The sequence below is a fragment of the Amblyraja radiata genome, chromosome 35, assembly GCF_010909765.2.
Source record: "Amblyraja radiata isolate CabotCenter1 chromosome 35, sAmbRad1.1.pri, whole genome shotgun sequence".
Lineage (NCBI taxonomy): Eukaryota > Metazoa > Chordata > Chondrichthyes > Rajiformes > Rajidae > Amblyraja > Amblyraja radiata.
Genome location: NC_045990.1, coordinates 11,536,157 through 11,558,139, shown reverse-complemented (window position 1 = coordinate 11,558,139; position 21,983 = coordinate 11,536,157). Strand labels below are relative to the sequence as shown.

At 47.7% G+C, this 21,983-nt stretch overlaps 1 protein-coding gene across 2 annotated transcripts in view; it reads right to left on the bottom strand.

Moving 5' to 3' along the window:
- LOC116991955 (adhesion G protein-coupled receptor E1-like) overlaps positions 1 to 19,445 on the bottom strand; it is an 84,713-nt gene extending 65,268 nt beyond the window's left edge. For both annotated transcript variants that reach the window (XM_033050966.1, XM_033050967.1), the window contains exon 1: positions 19,233 to 19,445. In XM_033050966.1, coding sequence (XP_032906857.1) covers positions 19,233 to 19,257 — 25 coding nt within the window. In that variant the 5' untranslated portion in view covers positions 19,258 to 19,445. The remainder of the gene's footprint in view (positions 1 to 19,232) is intronic.
- Between the last annotated feature and the right edge of the window lie 2,538 nt (positions 19,446 to 21,983).

Below are 21,983 nucleotides of genomic sequence, written 5' to 3'. Positions count from 1 at the left end.
AGATGTACAGGTTTGTAGGTTGTGTTCAAGAAGGAACTGCAGATGCTGGAAGATCGAAGGTACACAAAAATGCTGGAGTAACTCAGCGGGTGCAGCAGCATCTATGGAGCGAAGGAAATAGGCGACGTTTCGGGCCGAAACCCTTCTTCAGGTTTGTAGGTTAATAGGTTTGGCATAGATGTAAAATTGTCTCTGTTGTACATAGAAAACATAGAAAATAGGTGCAGGAGTAGGCCATTCGGCCCTTCGAGCCTGCACCACCATCCAATATGATCATGGGTGATCATCCAACTCAGTATCCTGTACCTGCCTTCTCTCCATACCCCCTGATCCCTTTAGCCACAAGGGCCACATCTAACACCCTCTTAAATATAGCCAATGAACTGGCCTCAACTACATTCTGTTGTGAAGGGTGTTAATGTGCAGGGGTCGGTGCAGACTCGGTGGGCCGAATGGCCTGTTTCCGCGCTGTATCTCTCAACTAAACTAATCTAAACTAAACTAAACTAAAGTGTTTCAACCCGAATCGTCACCCATTCCTTCTCTCCAGAGATGCTGACTGTCCCGCTGAGTCACTCCAGCATTTTATGTCTCTCTTCGTGAATCACTTTCACTCCATGATCCAACTGAGGATGAATTCACAGCCCAAATTATGGTCCTCTGGCTGACCTATCTCCCCAAGATCACACTCTACCCCTTCCACCAGGTTTGAGCCACCCACTGTACCTTACTGAGGAGTGGCACATTGTCTCTGCTGCCCTGGCACATGTTCAACCCTCAAGATCGACACAAAATGCTGGAGTAACTCAGCGGGACAGGCCGCATCTCTGGAGAGAAGGAATGGGTGACGTTTCGGGTCCAGACCCTCCTTCAGACAGCAGTCTTCAGATGGATCTCAACCCGAAACGTCACCCATTCCTTCTCTCCAGAGTTGCTGCCTGCCCGCTGAGTTACTCCGGCATTTTGTATCTATCTTCGGTGTAAACCAGCATCTGCAGTTCCTTCCAACACACTATGTCTAACCTTCGATCAGTTTAACCATTGACAATAGACAATAGACTATAGACAATAGGTGCAGGAGTGGGCCATTCGGTACTTCGAGCCAGCACTGCCATTCAATGTGATCATGGCTGATCATCCCCAATCAGTACCCCGTTCCTGCCTTCTCCCCATATCCCCTGACTCCGCTATTTTTAAGAGCCCTATCTAGCTCTCTCTTGAAAGCATCCAGAGAACCTGTCTCCACCGCCCTCTGAGGCAGAGGCAGTGAGTTCCTATATCCTTATTAAAATAACCCTTTTTCACTCAGTGTTCAGTTTTGATCGCCCTGCGAGAGGAAAGATGTGGTTAAGATGAATGAATTAATGAATAAGTTTATTGGCCAAGTATTCACATACAAGGAATTTGCCTTGGTGCTCCGCCCACAAGTGCAGGGAAAATTTACGAGGTTTTTATCAGGACCTGAGGTCTGAGATTTAGGGAGAAGTTGGGCAGGCTAGGACCTTATTCCTTGGCGTGCAGGAGGCCAAGAGGTGAACATATAGAGGTGTATAAAATCATGAGAGGTATTGAGGGCCTGTCCCACTTACGCAACTTTTTCGGCGACTGCCGGCACCCGTTACAGGCCATTACAGGTTGCCAAAAAAATTTCAATATGTTGAAAATCCAGCGGTGACCTGAACAAGGTACGACTCTTTGGGCGACTACTCACGATCATACAGGCTTCACCCCACGACATGTCGCCAGGATGTCGCCTGTGTGGTCGTGAGTAGTCTCCTCAGTCACCCAAAGAGTCGTAGCATCTTTCTGGTCGCCACTGAATTTTCAACATGCTGAAAATTTTGGCCGACCTATGACGGGTGCCGGCAGTCGCCGAAAAAGTCGCGTAAGTGGGACAGGCCCTTAAGAAAGAACTGCAGATGTTGGATTAAATCGAAGGTAGACACAAAATGCTGGAGTAACTCAGCGGGACAGGCAGCATCATGAGAGGAATTAGGATAGCAGAACGCTGGTGAATCATTGGAACTGATAGATTATATTTACACAGTTGCCAGTCTATTCATCTCATGATTTCATAGATAGGAATAGACGCAGTGTAGCGGGATCAAGAACCACAGGACATACAGTAGGTTTAAGATGAGAGGGGAAAGATTTATTCGGAACCTGAGGGGCAGGTTTTTTTACTGAGAGGGAGGTGGATATATGGAAGGAGCTATTAGAGGAGATATTTGGGGCAGGTATTGTACCAGCAATCAAAGGACAGCACGGTGGCGCAGCGGTAGAGTTGCTGCCTTACAGCGGCAGTGACCTCTGTTCGATCCCGACTACGGGTGCTGTCTGTACGGAGTTTGTACGTTCCCCCCGTGACCACGTGGGTTTACTCCCACACTCCAAAGACGTACAGGTATGTTGGTTAATTGTCTTGGTGTATGTTAAAATAGTCCCTAGTGGGAGTAGGATAGTGTTAATGTGCGGGGATCGCTGGTCGGCGCGGACTGGGTGGGCATAGGGCCTGTTTCCGCGCTGTATCTCTAAAAGCATTTAAAAAACACTTGGACAGGTAGATGAATTGGAACGGCACTCTACCCCTTCCACGAGGTTTGAGCCACCCACTGTACCTTACTGAGGAGTGGCACATTGTCTCTGCTGCCCTGGCACATGTCCAACCCTCAAGATCGACACAAAATGCTGGAGTGGCAAAAATGTGGGCCAATGGTACTAGCTTAGATGGTGCATCTTGGTCGGCAAGGGCCGAAGGGCCTGCTTCCGTTCAGTATGACTCTGTGATTATAAAGTGGCATACTGACCTGAGTGTGCCACCAGGGGGCGCCGCACGATGGCAGTCTCCATGGCAACGCGTAGGGCCCGACCACCGACCCCCGGCAACGGGAGCCAGGATCGCCCCATCAACGGAAGGCTCGAGGCCCCCGACCACGGGAGATCAAAGAAGGGAAGAGAATTAACTTATTTTCTGCCTTCCATCACAGTGAGGAATGTGGAGGAGTCACTGTGGTGGATGTTCCTGTTAAAATGTATTTGGTGTGTTTTGTTGCTTTTTAGTTTTTATTAGTATGACATTATGGCAAATCAAACTCATCGCATGTTGCAAAACATACTTGGGTAATAGAGTATGATTATGATTATAAACACAATAAACAATGATTAAAAAGCATGAGAATGTAGTTTGAAAACTATTGGACTGAGTGCAGAGGAGACCATGCATCTTGTACTTACATAGGCTTCCTCAATCCAGCCCAGAGCATCAACAGTTTATGTTGCTTTCGTATTAAAGTATAAACAATATTATTTGTATGGGACAAGCTACAGCCAATTTATACAAAGCAGAATGCAAGAATGTAATAGCAAGATAAACAGGCAGATTTGGGCTTTGGAGATACAGTGTGGAAACAGGCCCTTCGAGTCCACACCTTACCATCGAGCACCCTGTACTCTAGCACTAGCATGCAACACACGAGAGACAATTTACATTTACAAAAGCCAATTAACAAACAAACCCGCACGTCTTTGGAGTGTGGGAGGAAACCGGAGCACCCATAGAAAATCGAACCCAGGTCACAGGGAGGACATTGTTTTAATAATGAAATCGTAACGAATTGGTTAATATTGGACGTAGATAAAAATGCTGGAGAAACTCAGCGGGTGAGGCAGCATCTATGGAGCGAAGGAATAGGTGACGTTTCGGGTAGAGACCCTTCTTCCATATCTCTAAGTCTCCCTCTCCCCCCACTCTCAGTCTGAAGAAGGGTCTCGACCCAAAACGTCACCCATTCCTTCTCTCCAGAGATGCTGCCTGTCCCGCTGAGTTACTCCAGCATTTTGTGTCTACCTTCGGTTTAAACCAGCATCCGCAGTTCCTTCCTACACAACAGTAGGTGATGTTTTGGGTCTGGACTCTTCTTCAGAGTGAGGAAGGGCCCCAACCCGAGGCGTTGCCTGGTCATTCCCTCCACAGATGCTGCCCGACCTGCTGAGTTCTTCCAGCGCTTTGTGAGCTGTACAATTGCATCTTGACGTGTTACACCATTGCAGAGGAAGTAGCAACTCTGAACGCGCCTGTTGAAGTGATAACATGTCGACAGCAGAGAGTGAGAGATGCTTGTGTATTAAGGGATCTGTGGTTAGTGCAGGTAATTGACCCTGTGGTAATAGATTACCCAGTGATCTTGTTAAACAATGAGAGACACAAAAAGCTGGAGTAACTCAGTGGGTCAGACAACATCTCTGGAGAAAAGGAACAGATAACGTTTCGGGTCAAGTCTCTTCTTCAGACAAATAATGACCAGATACAAGATAAATGGTCCTTTATATTCCTGTATCTGTTACTTATGTTGTACAGTAAGCATTTCATTGCTTTGTGAACCAAATGCACTGTAGTGAAGCCTTTTGAAGGAGTTTTTTGCAGTAATGTTCTTAAGTATAGCTGAATATTTCCTTATGTACCATCATAAGTGATAAGTGCATAAGTGATTGGAGCAGAATGAGGCCATTCGGCCCATCAAGTCTACTCTGTCATTCAATCATGGCCGATCCATCTTTCTCTCTCGACCCCATTCTCCTGCCTACTCCTCTTAACCCCTGACACCCGTACTAATCTTAGGACAGTACAGCATGGAAACAGGCCCATCAAGCACCCTTCAAAACCAATCCTACACTAAATGTATTTTATTCTCCCCACATGCCGTTAAATCCCTTCAAGATTCTTTCACTTGGGGCGATTTACAGTGACCAAGTATTTTGCAAACCCGCACGTCTTTGGGATGTGGGAGAAAACCAGAGAAAACCCACGTAGTCACAGGGAGAACGTGCAAACTTCACACGGACAGCAGCCGAGGCCAGGATTAAGGTTCAGTCACTGGAGATGTGAGGAAGCCTCTCTACTCTTTTTCCTCAGAAGGCTCAAATCTTTCAATGTGTGTAATGATATGCTGCACATGTTTTACAACACTGTGGTTGCAAGTGTTATTTTCTACGCTGTTGTCTGCTGGGGCAACAGCATTAGTGCAAAAAACAACAAGAAGCTAGACAAACTGGTTAAACGAGCTAGCTCAGTGCTGGAGGGGAGAGTAGACTCTGGGATGGATGTGCTTGAGAGGCGTATGAGGCACAAGGTGCAGGTCATCCTGAAAAACCCCGGGCATCCCCTCCATGTAATTCTGGAGAGTCAAAAGAGCACTCGGAACAACAACCGGCTCCTCTCCCTGCCCTGTAGAACGGAGCGGTTCAGGAGATCCTTCACCCCTGCAGCCATTAGATTTTATAATTCGGACCGCTTGGCTGTAGGGGGATGCATTTTGCAATTTTTAATTTTTAACTGTTAATTATTGGTCTTTTTAAGTATTTATTGCTCTCAGGTAGTGTCCACATTGTATTCTATGTATTTTCTGTCTGCGTTTGTTTTGAATCTGTGGGTTTGTTGGTTGGGGGCTTCTGGACATCTGAATTTCCCTGAGGGGATCAATAAAGTATTTATTATTATTATTATTATTATTATTATTATTATTATTATTATTATTATTATTATTATTATTATTATTATTATTATTATTATTATTATTATGCTCTATGCCCCTGTGTTGAACGCAACTCTTTATTATGAGATACAGCATGGTAGCAGGCCCTTCGACCCATCGAGTCCATGCTGACCATCGATCACCCGTTCACACTGGCTTGATGTTATCCCACTTTCTCATCCACTCCCTACACACTAGGGGCAATTTACAGAATTGACCTACAAAACCCTACAAACCCCAGCAATTAACCTACAAACCCGCACGTCTTTGGGATGTGGGAGGAAACCAGAGCACCCAGGGAGCAGGGAGAACGTGCAAACTCCACACACCACACACACACACACACACACACACACACACACACACACACACACACACACACACACACACACACACACACACACACACACACACACACACACACACACCCACACACACACACACACACACACACACACACACACACACACACACACACCCACACACACACACACACACACACACACACACACACACACACACACACAGCACCGGAGGTTGGGATCGAACCCGGGTCTCTGGCACTGTGAGGCAACAGCTCTACCTGCCGTGCCTCTGCGCCGCTATTATGGGGAGTGTTTCCATATCCATGTAAGTCAACGGAAATTGCCACTGTGGTTTATTCCACCCAGAGGGAACTCACGCAGTCACAGGGAGAACATGAAAACTAAGCAGAGATCAAAACTCCACTCATGCAGCATAGAGGCAGCCCCTTCTGCCCAACTTTCTCACAACAGCCACCATGTCCCATCTACACTAGCCCCATCTGCCTGCGTTTGGCCAATATCCCTCTAAACCTATCCTATCCATGTATTCATCTACTGTAAATATTTCTTAAATGTTGGGATAGTCCCAGCCTCAACTACCTCCTCCGGCAGCTCGTTCCACACACCCACCGCCCTTTGTTACCCCTCAGATTCCTGTTAAATCTTTTCCCCTTCACCTTGAGCTCTCGTCCTCTGGTCCTCGGGTTTAAGAGATGAACACATCTCGTAAATCCTACCTCGAAGGTTTAAGCTGACTCTGGGCAAGAGATTTTGTGCGTTCCCATGATCTATTCCTCTCATTATTCTGTAGACCTCTATGAGATCACCTGAATGTAAACACCACCAGGTGGCGCTAGCAATGGCTGCCTCGCCAATAGTCTGTCTGTCCCTTCCTTCTTTGTGTTTTAATAGTATGTGTTAAATGTATGTTTTTCATGTCCTTTAGCTTGTTTTATATGGGGGGTGCGGGGTTGGGGGAAACTGTTTCTAATCTCTTACCTCGATGGAGATGCGATTTGTTCGAACTGCGGCCTAACATTGAGGAGTTGGCGGCCTTTGCTGGATTTTGTGAGCTCCACCGTGGGGACCCTACGGACTTACAATCGCGGAGCCCACGATTCCTTTGCTAGGGATCGACCTCGGAGCTCCAACCGTGGGTGCCTGCGGACGTTAACATCACAGAGCCCGCAAGACTTCGGGAACTCCAAGCCGCAGGAGTTTCGACCGCCCCGACGCGGGAGTTTCGATCGCCCCAAGGGGGGCTTCGACCGCCGGCTGTGGGAGCTGCGATTGCCCCGACGATGGTTCGACTGCCCCGACCACGGGAGAATAAAGAGAAGGAAGATTGTACTTTTTTGCCTTCCATCACAGTGGGGAATGTGTGGAATCCGCTGTGGTGGATGTTTATGTTAACTTTTATGTAGGTGTGTGTATTGTTGCTTGTTTTCCGTATGACTGTATGGTAATTCGCATATCACAGTACCTTAATTGGTATACGTGACAATAAAAGACCTTTGAACCTTTGAAACCTCTATCAGATCCACTCTATCCAATATTCATGGACTGATTGCTGTTTACATATTAAAAACCTTCAGGTACATGGATAGGACAGGTTTGGAGGGCTATGGACCAAGCGCAGGCAGGTGGGACTAATATAGCTGGGACATGTTGGCCGGTGTGGGCAGGTTTGGTTGAAGGGCCTGTTTCCACACTGTATCACTCTATGACTCTATGAAGGCTATGATGGCCTTCATGGGTCAGTGTTAGGGTTGCCAACGTTCTCACTTCCAAATAAGGGACAAAAGGTCAAAATACGGGACAAATTCCCGACAGCAATTCGTTGACCAGCTCGGCCGTGGCTGGGTGAATGATGAGTTGGCCCGGGTGCTGGACTGCACACAAAGCCCATCCGGGTGGGCCAGCTGAGGAGTTTTGGCGCGGGCCGCGCGCAAAGTCCGGCACCCCGTCCAACTCATGAACAGATGATCGGCCATGAGAAGGAGGGGTGGTGTTGTCGGCGGTAAGCGAAGGTCCGAAGGTCGGACAGCTGGCCGGGCTGCCAAGCGACGGGGCCACGGGCGAGGCGCTGCTGCTGCTGCTGCACTCCATGGGCTGCACTACGTCGGGACATAGCTCAGACCCAACAGTCCCCTCGACATGAGTAGTAGCAGTCAAATATGGAACAGGGGCGGTCCCGTACTGGACAAACCAATTTAGCCCAATATACGGGATGTCCCGGCTAATACGGGGCAGTTGGCAACCCTAGTCAGTGCATTGAATGAGAAAGTTACTGTGCAGTTTTTATACTGCATGAGTCTATGACTCTCTAAGACTCTGTGGCATTTATAACTGAGATTGGCTTTCTCTGGATGACAATGTTTGCTGCCAATGTAATTAATCTCTTATATAAATCAGCAATGACAAATAAGATATACTTGTAGATGAAGACTTTGTTTACTAATTTCTGTGCCTTGTTTACGTGGGTTGAATGAGAGTGTCTAGAAATGGAGAGTGATGGTCTTAATGCAGCATGTGAAAATAAACAGTGGTTTCAAGTGAGGTTCTGGGACTCAACATAGGTTGAGCTGTGGGAACACCACATAGAGAGCACCATGATACAACCGAGGAGACAACAAGTATAAACAAGGGACATTGAACAAATAGGTGGTGCAGGAAGGAACTGCAGATGCTGGTTTACACTGAAGATAGACACAAACTGTTAGAGTAACTCAGCGGGACAGGCAGCATCTCTGGGGAGAAGGAATGGGTGATGTTTCAGGTGGAGGATCTTATAGAAACATAGAAAATTATAAAAGGACTGGACAAGCTATATGCAGGAAAAATGTTCCCAATGTTGGGCGAGTCCAGAACCAGGGCCCACAGTCTTAGAATAAAGGGGAGGCCATTTCAGACTGAGGTGAGAAAAACCTTTTTCACCCAGAGAGTTGTGAATTTGTGGAATTCCCTGCCACAGAGGGCAGTGGAGGCCAAGTCACTGGATGGATTTAAGAGAGAGTTAGATAGAGCTCTAGGGGCTAATGGAATCAAGGGATATGGGGAGAAGGCAGGCACGGATTATTGATTGGGGACGATCAGCCATGATCACAATGAATGGCGGTGCTGGCTCGAAGGGCCGAATGGCCTCCTCCTACACTGATTTTCTAAGTTTCTATGTTTCTATGAGACCCTTGTTCAAACTGAGAGTCAGGGGAGAGGGAGACACAAAGATATGGAAGGGTAAAGTGTGAAAACGAGAGATCATAGGGGATGAAGGTAAAAGAAAATGGGTCTCTGGCGCTGCATTCGCTGTAAGGCAGCAACTCCACCGCTGCGCCACCGTGACCGCCCGTTCCTTGTGTCTATGAGGAGAGGCAATGGCTGGGAAGATGATTGGAAATGGTTGGATGGTGAGTAGCGAGGTCCAAATACAGATCTCGTTCTCCGCAGAATGTCCACGTCACTGAGTCATGTGTAGACCACGTCCCGCCATGTGACGTCACCACCAGCCTAACCAAGCCTCCACTTCCTCAGGGCGATGAGGAACCTCAGCACATTTCCAGCAACTCTTACCAACTTCTACAGATGCACCAGAGGAACCATGCAGTCGCCTTGCATCACAGCTTGGTTTGGGAACAGCTCTGACCAAGCCCGCAAGGAACTGCCGAGAGTTGTAGATACAGCCCAGTTTAGTTTAGTTTAGAGATACAGCGTGGAAACAGGCCCTTTCTTAAACGTTGGGATAGTCCCAGCCTCAACTATCTCCTCTGGCAGCTCGTCCCATACATCCACCACCCTCTGTGTGAAAAAGTTACCCCTCGGGTTCTTATTAAATTTTTTCCCCTCTCACCTAAACCCTGGTCCTCTGATTTAAGATTCCCCGATCGTGGGTCAAAGATTATACATGGAATTGTAGATGCTGGTTTAGGATAAAGACTGCGCATTCTCTTCCCCTCATGATTTTAAACATGCCCTGTTTGAGCCCAGCAAATTTAGAGCAGACAGTTGAATCAATGTTGGACATTAAATGGTTAATCTTCTAGCTGTTGATTGGTCAAAGCACAATACATTCTGACAGCTCTGACACAGTGCATGGTGGCGCAGTGGTAGTGTTGCTGCCTCACAGCGCCAGAGGCCCGGGTTCAAACACGACCACAGGTGCTGTCTGTACGGAATTTGTAGGGCCTTATGCCCCTGTCCCATTTAGGAAACCTGAACGGAAATCTCTGGAGGTTTCCGTGCGGTTCCCGGAGGTTGCAGGTGGTTGCCGGAGGTTGCAGGTAGTGGAAGCAGGTAGGGAGACTGACAAAAACCTCCGGGAACCGCACGGAAACCTTGGGTGGGGCGCAAAGTCTCCAGGGGTTTCCGTTCAGGCTTCCTAAGTGGGACGGGGGCATAAGGGCCGAATGGCCTACTCCTGCACCTATTGTCTATTGTCTATTGTACCTTCTCCCCTTGACCGCGGGGGTTTTCTCCGGGCGCTCCGGTTTCCTCCCACACTCCGATGACGTACAGGTTAGTTTAGTTTAGGAAGGAACTGCAGATGCTGGAAAATCGAAGGTAGACTAAAGTGCTGGAGAAACTCAGCGGGTGCAGCAGCATCTATGGAGCGAAGGAAATAGGCAATGTTTCGGGACGAAACGTTGCCTATTTTCTTTGCTCCATAGATGCTGCTGCACCCGCTGAGTTTCTCCAGCACTTTTGTCTACCTTCTGTTAGTTTAGATTAGTTTAGTTCAGTTCATTGTGATGTGTACCGAGGTACAGTGAAAAGCTTTTGTTGCGTAATCGACTTCTCTAAATTATATATTGTCCCTTGTGTACGGGGTGATCACTGGTTAGCATGGACTCGGTGGGCCAAAGGGCCTGTTTCCATGCTGTATCTCTAATGTAAAGTAAAGATTTAGTCCCCACCCTCTTCCTCCAGCTCAGTTACTAGGACTGTCGTGTTTCCAGAGGATTACTGCAGTACTTTCCCAACTCAAAGCTATGCCACCGTTGGAAATCTAAGATCACATAGAAACATAGAAACATAGAAACATAGAAAATAGTTGCAGGAATAGACCATTCAGCCCTTCGTCTCAGCACCGCCATTCAATATGATCATGGCTAATCATCCAAAATCAGTACCCCGTTCCTGCTTTCTCCCCGTATCACTTGATTCCCTTAGTCCTAAGAGCTAAATCTAACTGTCTGCCAACCAGTTCTCTATCCATGTCAATACCCTACCCCCCATACCATGTGCACTAATTTTGCACACTAGTCTCTTGTGTGGGATCTTGCCAAAGGCTTTTTGAAAGTCCAGATACACCACATCCACTGGCTCTCCCTTATCTATTCTACTTGTTACATCCTCAAAAAATTCCTGAAGATTACTCAAGCATGATTTCCCCTTCATAAATCCATGCTGACTTTGACCGATCCCGTCACTTCTTTCCAAATGCGCTGTTATAACATCTTTCATAATTGACTCCAGCAGCTTCCCCACTACCGAGGTAAGGCTAACTGGTCTATAATTCCCCATTTTCTCTCTCCCTCCTTTCTTAAAAAGTGGAGTTACATTGGCTACCCTCCAGTCCACAGGGACTGATCCAGAGTCGAGAGAATAACGGAAAATGATCACCAATGCATCCACGATTTCTAGGGCCACCTCCTTGAGTACTCTGGGATGCAGACCATCAGGTCCTGTGGATTTATCTGCCTTCAGTCCCAACAGTTTACCTAACACCATTGTCTGATTAATGTGAATTCCCTTCAGTTCCTCCCTCCCACTAGATCCTCGTTCCCTAATATTTCCGATTAGTGAAGACAGAAGCAAAGTTAGACAAAAATGCTGGAGAAACTCAGCGGGTGAGGCAGCATCTATGGAGCGAAGGAAATAGGCAACATTTCGGGTCGAGATCCTCCTTCAGACTCAGAACCAAAGTACTCGTTTAACTGTTCTGCCATTTCCTTGTTTCCCATTATAAATTCACCCGTCTCTGACTGTAAGAGACCTACATTCGTCTTCACTAATCTTTTCCGTTTTACTTACCTAAAGAAACTTTTACAGTCAGTTTTTATATACCCCGCAAGCTTTCTTTCATGCTCTTCCCCTCCACCCCCTCTTAAGTAACCCCTTTGCCCTCCTCTGTCGAGTTCTAAATTTCTCCCAGTTTCTGGTTTGCTGCTTCTTCTGGCCAATGTATCTGCCTCTTCCTTGGATTTAACACTATCCTTGAATTCCCTCGTTAGCCATAGTTGAGCCGCCTTCACCCTTTTATTTTTTCGCCAGGCAGGGATGAACAATTTCTGGAGTTCATCCATGCGGTCTCTCCATTGCTACACCATTGCATCTCCACTGTCAACCCTTTAACTAATTTGTCAGTCTGTCCTAGCCAATTCCCATCTCATATCTTCAAAGTCTCCTTTATTCAAGTTCAGGACTCTAGTCTCTGAATTAACCGTGTCACTCTCCATCCTAATGCAGAATTGCACCATATTAAGGTCACTGTTGCCCAAGGGGCCTTGCACAACAAGATCGCTAACTAATTCTTCCTAATTACATAATACCCAGTCTAGGGAGGCCTGCCCTCTAGTCGGTTCATCTATATATTGGTTTAAAAAACCATCCAGGATATCCTCCTCCTCAGCGATGTTACCAATTTGGTTGGCCCAATCTATATGTAGATTAATGTCACCCACGATAACCACTGTACCTCTGCTACACGCATCCCTAATGTCCTGCTTGATGCTATCCCCAACCTTCCTACTGCTGTTTGTTCGTCTGTTGTCAGGAATGTGATTCGAACCCATGCCCTCAGTTGAGGGCCAGAATACCCGGGTTCTAACGAGAGGACTTCACTCCTTGAGTCTGGCGCCCTAATCTACTCTCTGGTGTGTGGTTTGTAGCTACAAACCTCAGCCAACTTTACAATTACAATTACAATTACAATTACAATTACAATTACAATTACAATTACAATTCAATTTATTGTCATTTGGACCCCTTGAGGTCCAAACGAAATGCCGTTTCTGCAGCCATACATTACAAACAAATAGACCCAAGACACAACATAATTTACATAAACATCCATCACATTGCTGTGATGGAAGGCCAAAAAAACTTCTCTCTCCACTGCACTCTCCCCCCCGATGTCAGAGTCAAAGTCAAAGTCAAAGCCCCCGGCGGGCGATGGCGATTGTCCCGTGGCCATTAAAGCCACGCCGGGTGATGCAAGGCCGCACACCGGGTCTTGATGTTAGAGCCCCCGGCGTGCGCTCGCAGAGACCCGCCGCCATTCCCAGCCGCGCGGGGCGGTGCTGTAAGGCCCCGCTCCAGGTGCTCTTCAACCCCGCAACTCGGGCGGGAGAAGTCGCCGCTGCGGAAGCCCCGAAAAGCGGTCTCCCTCCAGGGACCCGCGGGCTCCCGGTGTTACCGTCCGCCAAACCCGCAGTTGCAGCCTCCGGAGCTCCGGGGGTCGGGTCGCAGCAGCGTCCACCACAGCTCCACCCGCTCTGGACTCGGCCAGCTCCGCGACGGTGAGGTGAGTAGTCGGCACCAGAGCCCCCGGTCTTCCTGTTGGAGGCCGCTCCTCGTTGCAGCCCCAACGACAACGGAGACCCGACAAAGAAAAGGTCGGGTCTCCCGTGCAGGGAGAGATTTAAAAGTTACCCCCAACCCCCCCCCCCACCCCCCCCCCACACACATACCCCAACAAAAATAACAAAAACTACATAAAAACATAGACATAAAATAATAAAAACGCAGACGGACTGCAGAGGCCGCTGCTGACGAGAGTCGCGCCGCCTCAGGACAAACCTGCACCTCTGTTGTCACCCTCGCGGTTTCGATCTGGTAGTTGGTTCTCTCGGTAAACTCATGACCGCTAATCCATGCCACAATATCGCTCCAACATCGTCAGTCCAAATTGAGTTTAATTGAGTTTCATTTAGTTCAGTTTAGTTTATTGTCACGTGTACCGAGGTACAGTGGAAAGCTTTTGTTGCGTGCTAACCAGTCAGCGGAAAGACAATACGTGATTACATTCGAGCCATTTACAGTGTACAGATACAGGATAAAGGGAATAATGTTTCTTGCAAGATGGCGTCCAAGCCTGGCGAGTCTCTGCCTGCTCCTCCCAGAACAGAATGACAAATAAAGGATTCAATTCAATTAGATTCAATGTGGATCTACATCATTCATTGCAATCGCTCCACTCTTTTAAATCTTTATTTCAACAGCAGCATTGCTACTCTAACTATGTTAAACATTATTCCCTTTATCGCAAGGGTGGCACGGTGGTGCAGCGGGTAGAGTTGCTGCCTTACAGTGCCAGGGACCCAGGTTCAATCCTGACTACAGGTGCTTGACTGTACGGAGTTTGTACGTTCTCCCTGTGACTGCGTGGGTTTTCTCTGGTTGCTCCGGTTTCCTCCCACACTCCAAAGTCCAGGAAGGGCTGTAGGCTCACCTGGTGGGACAGGCAGAGTTGAGCTGGGTTTAGTGCTGCTTCTCTGTGCTGGCTGTGGGCGTGGGGGCACCGCGCCCGTCTGACTCCCGACCAAAGATCCTATAGCGGAGGATCTTTGCTGCCGACCTCTCTGGCTACCCGTGGGGGGGGGGGGCACTCGGGACAGCGCCGGAGACCCGGCCGGGATCGATCCTGGCTGCGGATGAAGCGCAGGTCTGTGCCACGTCTCCCTCCTCCAATCACCGCACTCTATCCTCAGTCCCACCCCCCCTCCCTCCTCCAATCACTGCGCTGAATTATCATGTCCCGCCCCCATTGCCTGCTGACCGACGTCTCTCTCGTCTAATCGCGCCCTCGATCATCAGTCCCACCGCCACCATCTTGCGGAAAGCGGAGATTTCACCGGGTTTTTAAATCCGGATTACAAAAACTTTGTGGGGATGTCCCCCACCTCTCAAAACATGGGGGGGACATGTCCCCTCTGGCCCCCCCCGGGTTTTCCGCCCCTGGTGTACGGGATGATCGCTGGTCAGCAAGGCCTTGTTGGGCCGAAGGGCCGAATTCCGCCCTGTCACAGTAAAGTTTATCCTGTATCTGTACACTGTGGGTGGCTTGATTGTAATCATGAATAGTCTTCACACTGACTGGATAGTATGTAACAGAAAAGCTTTTTAAGGGCCTGCCCACTTAGGCGATTTTTTTGGCGACTGTCACAGTGGTAGCAGTTCGCCGAAAAAACAGCGACTGGACCCCCCCTACGACAATGTCTACGACAAGCTACGTCAACCAACCAACTCGTCGACGTCAAGCTACGGCAAGCTACCGACAACCGGCGACCCATTAGGACGTCCACCTACGACTACGCCAACGGCAACCTATGGCCATACAGGCGACAACCTACGACAACCAAAGTCAACCTACGTCCACCCGGGACAAGCTACGACCCTGTCGGCGACAACTGAAGAGAATTCAGTCACCGGTACCTGTCGCCGGTTGACGTAGGTAGTTGCCAATGGTATTCACCGGTCAGCACCCGGAGACAACCAACGTCACCCAGCTACAACCAACGTCACCTGGCGACAACCTGCATCATCCTGGCGACAACCTACAACAGCACCTACTTCAGGAGTTGACAAACTACCTCAAGCCCACACTCGTCGAAAAGTTTTGAACATTTCAAAATCCAGCGGCGACCAGAAAAACGTTACGACTCTTTAGGCGGCTTGAGGAGACGACTCACGACCATACAGGCGTCACCCCGTGACTATGTGGCGCCTGTAGTCGCCAAAAAAATCGCCTAAGTGGGACAGGGGCTTTACTGTACCTTTGTGACAATTATAAGCTAAACTAGCATTATAAGCTAAACTAGTCTAGAATTATTCTGCACCATTCGGGAACAAGAAGGAACAGTCTGTATCTTTTTATACAACGTTGCTACGTTCGTGAGTCAAGCATGTTTAATTATCAAATGTGCCAATAAAATAGAACTATTAAATTATTACTTGCTGCAGCACAGAACATAATAAACTAATCCATATAAAAAATATTAAACGAAAAAAAATCCCCAAATGGGATGTGCAAAGGCCAACAACATCTGATTGTGTCTATGTATAGATACAAAATGCTGGAGTAACTCAGCGGGTCAGGCTGCATCTCTGGAGAGAAGGAATGGGTGAGGTTTCGGGTCGAGACCCATATCCATGTGTAGCATTGTCTGATCAGGCCAAACAAAGCCTTTCATTGTACTCAGTACATCTGACACCAACAAACCTAAACCTCAAGAGGTTCAAAAGTCAAGAGCATTTAATTGTCATCTGCACCAAAGTGGAACAATGGGGTTATTTTGATAATAGCGTTTCTTGTCCAAAACATGTCATGTTTCATTGTTAGTTATTTTTGAGCCAGGTTATTTATTGATTCATTCTTTCTTCCAGAAGGAAGAGACATGACAAGTGGGCTGGGAAGTGGAACTGGTAAAGATAGACACAAAATTCCTGGTAACTCAGTGGGTCAGGCAGCATCTCTGGGGAATATAGATAATGAACGGATCAGGCCAAGCCAGTGGATATTTAAAAAATATTTTTATAGTTTTAGTTTTTTAGTTTTAGAGATACAGCACGGAAACAGGCCCTTCGGCCCAACGGGTCCGCGCCGACCAGCGATCCCCGCACACCAACACCCGCTAGGGACAATATATATATTTTTTATTAACCTAACCTAAAAATCTGTTCGTCTTTGGAGTGTGGGAGGAAACCGAAGATCTCGGAGAAAACCCTCGCAGGTCACGGGGAGAACGTACAAATTCCGTACAGACAGTGCCCACAGTCGGTATCGAACCCGGAACTCCGGCGCTGCATTCGCTGTAACGCCCCTGTCCCACTTAGGAAACCTGAACGAAAACCTCTGGAGACTTTGCGCCCCACCCAAGGTTTCCGTGCGGTTCCCGGAGGTTGCAGGTGGTTGCCGGAGGTTGCAGGTAGTGGAAGCAGGTAGGGAGACTGACAAAAACCTCCGGGAACCGCACGGAAACCTTGGGTGGGGCGCAAAGTCTCCAGAGGTTTACGTTCAGGTTTCCTAAGTGGGACAGGGGCATAACAAGGCAGCAACTCTACCGCTGTGCCACCGAGACCGCAGATTTTTGATTAGTATGGGTGTCAGGGGTTATGGGGTGAGGGCAGGAGAATGGGATTGAAAGGGAGAGGTAGATCAGCCAGGATTGAATGGCGGAGTAGACTTAGTTCAGTTCAGTTCAGTTTAGATTATTGTCACGTGTACCGAGGTACAGTGAAAAGCTTTTGTTGCGTGCGTGCTATCCAGTCAGCAGAAAGACAATACATGATTACAATAGAGCCATTTACAAGGTATAGATACATGATAAGGGAATAACGTTTAGTGCAAGGTAAAGCCAGCAAAGTCCAACCAGCGAAACAGCGAGAAACAGGCCCTTCGGCCCAACTTGCCCATAGCGGCCAACATTAATCATTCACACTTGTCTAACTGCTAGGTTTGCCCATATCCCTCCAAACCTGTCCTATCCATGTACCTGCCTAACTGTTTCTTAAATATTGAAATAGTCCCAGCCTCAACTACCTCCTCTGGCACCTTGTTCCATGCACCCACCACCTTTTGTGTGAAAAAGTTACCCTTCAGATTCCTATTAAACCTTTTCCCCTTCACATTAAACATATGTCCTCTGGCTTGATGGGCTGAATGGCCTTATTCTGCTCCTGTAAATTAGGAACGTATGAACTTATGACTGAAGAAGGGTCCCGACCCGAAACGTCACCCATCCGTTTCCTCCATATGCTGCCTGACCCGTTGAGTTACTCCAGCTTTTTGTGTCTATCTTTGGTATAAACCAGCCTCTGCAGTTGCTTTTCATTACATCAAGTGACAACAGCGATTTGGAAACTATAAGTCCTTCACCATAAAAAATGCAAGATCCCTGCCAACTGAACAAAACGTGTCCAGTAGCACTCTCTGGAGAGATCTCTTCCATGTGCCAGTGGCTGAAGTGAAACGCAGGGCACTAAACGGAAGGGTCTCAACCTGAAACGTCACTCATTCCTTCGATGGGAAGAGAATGGGGACACGGTGTGGGGGGACGATGAGAGAAAAAGGGGGACCTTGTGTGGGGGAGAGAAGGAATAGGTGACTCGCTGAGTTACTCCAGCATTTTGTGTCTATCACTTTCCTAACTACTTGCCATTTAATAGACAATAGATAATAGACAATAGGTGCAGGAGTAGGCCATTCGGCCCTTCGAGCCAGCACCACCATTCAATGTGATCATGGCTGATCATCCCCAATCAGTACCCCGTTCCTGCCTTCTCCCCATATCTCCTGACTCCGCTATTTTTAAGAGCCCTGTCTAGCTCTCTCTTGAAAGCATCCAGAGAACTTGCCTCCACCGCCCTCTGAGGCAGAGATTTCCACAGACTCACCACTCTCTGTGAGAAAAAGTGTTTCATCGTCTCCATTCTAAATGGCTTACCCCTTATCCTTAAACTGTGTGTGGCCCCTGGTTCTGGTCTCCCCCAACATCGGGAACATGTTTCCTGCCTTTAGCGTGTCCAAGCCCTTAACAATCTTAAATGTTTCAATGAGATGCCCTCTCATCCTTCTAAACTCCAGACTTAGCATATTATTCAATACTCAAACTGTAACAAATTATTCCTGCGTACACACAGAAAGAAAGAATGAATCAATAACTAATTAAACTCAAAAATAACTAGCACTGAAAAATCATATATTAAAATCATTATTAAAATATCTTTTATTTCAAAGTAGATTCGCATTTATTTTGGAGCTGGCAAATTAGTTCCCTTCCCTGCTATTTCAGCTTGCTCTTTCTGTTTTTTCCACCAAGTGCTTTAATTCTTCCTCGTAATCTGCTTCCACGAAACTTTGAAGGCAATGAATTCCAGATCACGACTAGTTGCTGAGTTACAAGTAAATAACAAGCGATGTCCTGGTTACTGCTCTCGCTCTTGTCGAAAATCCTCGCTCCATCTCTAGAATATCAAAATCCGCTTCACTGTTCTCAGCACCAGCTCAGCTGTCCCGACTTGGAAACAGACTCCAGCCTCCACAATACTTAAAGATCTAAAAGAACGAGTCTGTTCTAAATCAGACCCGCTGAGCTAATGGTCAGAATAGTGATGTGCCTTTGATACAGTAACATAATGGATTAGCAAAGGCAGTGAATCGAAAATTAAACCACTATCCTTGAAGCCTTGTTTCAATAAAAGAAGGAGAAAATTATTCCCCAGATGGGGAAGTGGATTACTGTAAATCTTACAAGGCTTTTACTTCAAAAGTAAGTTTTATTCAGAATAACAAATATATACAAACTGCAAACAATTTCAATAGTATGGTACACTGCAATGTTCACACCTATCTTTAGATAAAAGGCACCTTAGTGTTAGTTATACTGTATGTACTTACCCAGTAGGACTCCTCTCCATGCCATGCTGCTGAGGGTATGGGTCAGACTGTTGTAGAGTCAGCCCGTGCTAAATGAGATCGCTGCTCGCCACATCCTCTCATTATAACCATGACGAAACCAGGAAGCTGCTCGAACCAAGGTCGGAGCCCGGAGTATTTCATAAGAATCATCCTTTGATTCATGAGCTTGTGATTCCGCGATGAATAATAGAGGTGCTATCAGTGCGGGGAATCTCCGCAGATGTTCGAGAGGGGAGGGGATTGACGAGCGGTCCTGAGGATGACATGAGGAAGGAAGCCCGTGGGCACACCACAGCTGTAGAACAGTGTTTAACGCAGCCAAGCACTCACTCCCAACACCCGACTCATTTGACAAAAGCAACAATTGATATTTCGCTTGGGCAGCTTACAACCCAGCAGTACGAATATTGATTTCTCTAACTTCAAGTAACCCTTGCATCCCCTCTCTCCCCACCCAAGTCATACCAGCTTCTACTACTCATCTTGTTGAGTCTCGGTGTCTGTAACTCATTTTCACCCAGCCCACAGCTAACAATGTTTCCCTTATCATCGTTACTTTTTTACCAATCTTTCATATTTCATATATTTTTCATATATTTGTTCTATATCTCTCTACATCATCGTCTATATCTCTCGTTTCCCACTCCCCTGACGCTCAGTCTGAAGAAGGGTCTCGACCCAAAACGTCACCCATTCCTTCTCTCCAGAGATGCTGCCTGTCCCGCTGAGTTACGACAGCATTTTGTGTGTCTAATTGGTCTTTCATGTGTAATTGAGTTGATCCTCATTATTGGATTATGACAATTTTACACAATTTTAGTGGCAGACGAGAGGATTTCAGAAGTTAGCGCGGGAGAGAAACTTAACCAGTGAGTCACCAAGGAGGGGGTTCCCCCTATGACTGGGGAGATTTAAATCAGAACCAAGTCTTCGTCTGAAGAATGGTCTCGACACGAAACATCACCTATTCCTTCTCTCCAGAGATGCTGTCTGCCCCACTGAGTTACTCCAGCTTTTAGTGTCCATTGTCAAGGCTACCACTATCATTTAGTTTGGAGATACAGCGTGGAAACAGACCATTCGGCCCATCGGCTGCGCGCCGACCTGCGATCCCCGTACACTAGTTCAAAATCACACACTACGGACAATTTACAGAAGCCAATTTTACCTGCAAATCCGCACATCTTTTGCAGTGTGGGAGGAAACCGGAGCACCCGGAGAAAACCCACGCGGTCACAGGGAGAGCGTGCAAACTCCACACTGACAGCACCCGAGGTCAGGATCGAACCCGGGTCCCTGGAGCCATCAGGCAGCAACTGTAGCGCTGCTCCACTGTGCCGCGCCTAACCTAACAGTATGAACGCGGAATTCAGCCACGCTTCCTTCTCCCGCCCTCCCCCACCCACTCTCCCCTCTCCCCCACCTTGACGTGCATCCATTCTTCCCTCCCCCCCCCCTCTCCTCCTACCTACATTCCTTCCTCTATCTTAGTTTAGTTTTGTTTAGTTTATTGTCACGTGTACCGAGGTACAGTGAAAAGCTTTATTGTTGCGTGCTATCCAGTCAGCAGAAAGACAATACGTGATTACAATCAAGCCGTCCACAATGTACAGATACATGGTAAAGAGAATAATGTTTTCAATTGCATCGCTGCATGGCAAATTCATTTCACTGTGCCTCAAGGGCTGTCCCACTTGGGCGTCATTTGCGCATCATTTACTTGACATCCTAAAAATTGGTTGGCACGTGGTGACGCGCACATGGCGTGTGGTGGCGTATGCAGTGAAGCGCGGTAAAGCGCGGCGCCCCAGGATTTTGCAATGCTCAAAATCCTCGCGCGCCACTTGCGTGACGTATCCCTCGCGCACGCTGACGTACCGGAGGCGCATGTGTAACGCGTGGTGATGCACGATGACGCACGATGACGCACGATGACGCACGAACATTGCCTATGCTCATTTATTATGCGTCACCGTGCATCAACGTCCGTAACCATGCGTCGCCCGTACACCGTCGGCGCGCCATTTGCACGTCATTTGAGCGCCGCACCACGTGACCACCCGAGTATAAAGCACGCCGAGTTTTGAAAAATTTTCACTGGGAAAATCCTTGCCACGGAGATCGGACTAAGTACGAACGACATCGCAAATGGCTCCCGAAAGAAGCAGTGCCCTCCAGAGCACTTGGCGCCCGACTGTCGTACTGCTAGACGATTTTCACGCGACTGTCGTGCGTCAGTCACTACCGGCATGTCACGTAAATGACGAGCAAATGATGCCCAGGTGGGACAGGCCCTTTAGTTGGTGCATGTGACGAATACATTTGTATTGTATTGTATTTAGTGCAAGATAAAGTCCAGTAAAGTCCGATTAAAGATAGTCCCAGCTTCACAATCATACCTCTTCCATCCTTATCTCACGCCCTTTGTATTTTCATCAGGCCTTTGTCCAACCATCAGCCTATCAAAAAACTCTGTTTTATAGGAATGAACTGCAGATGCTGGTTTAGACCAAAGAAAGACACAATGTCCTGGAGTAACTCAGAGGGTCAGGCAGCATCTCTGGAGAAAAGGAATAGATGATGTTTGGGGTCGAGGCCCTTCTTCAGACTGAAATTCCCTTCACTCACCTCACGTATCCACCTATCACTCACTAGGCTTCGCCCTGGCCCTCCGAGCTTTGTTGTCACCTCCACCGGACCACAATCAGCCTGAAGAAGGGTCCCGACTGG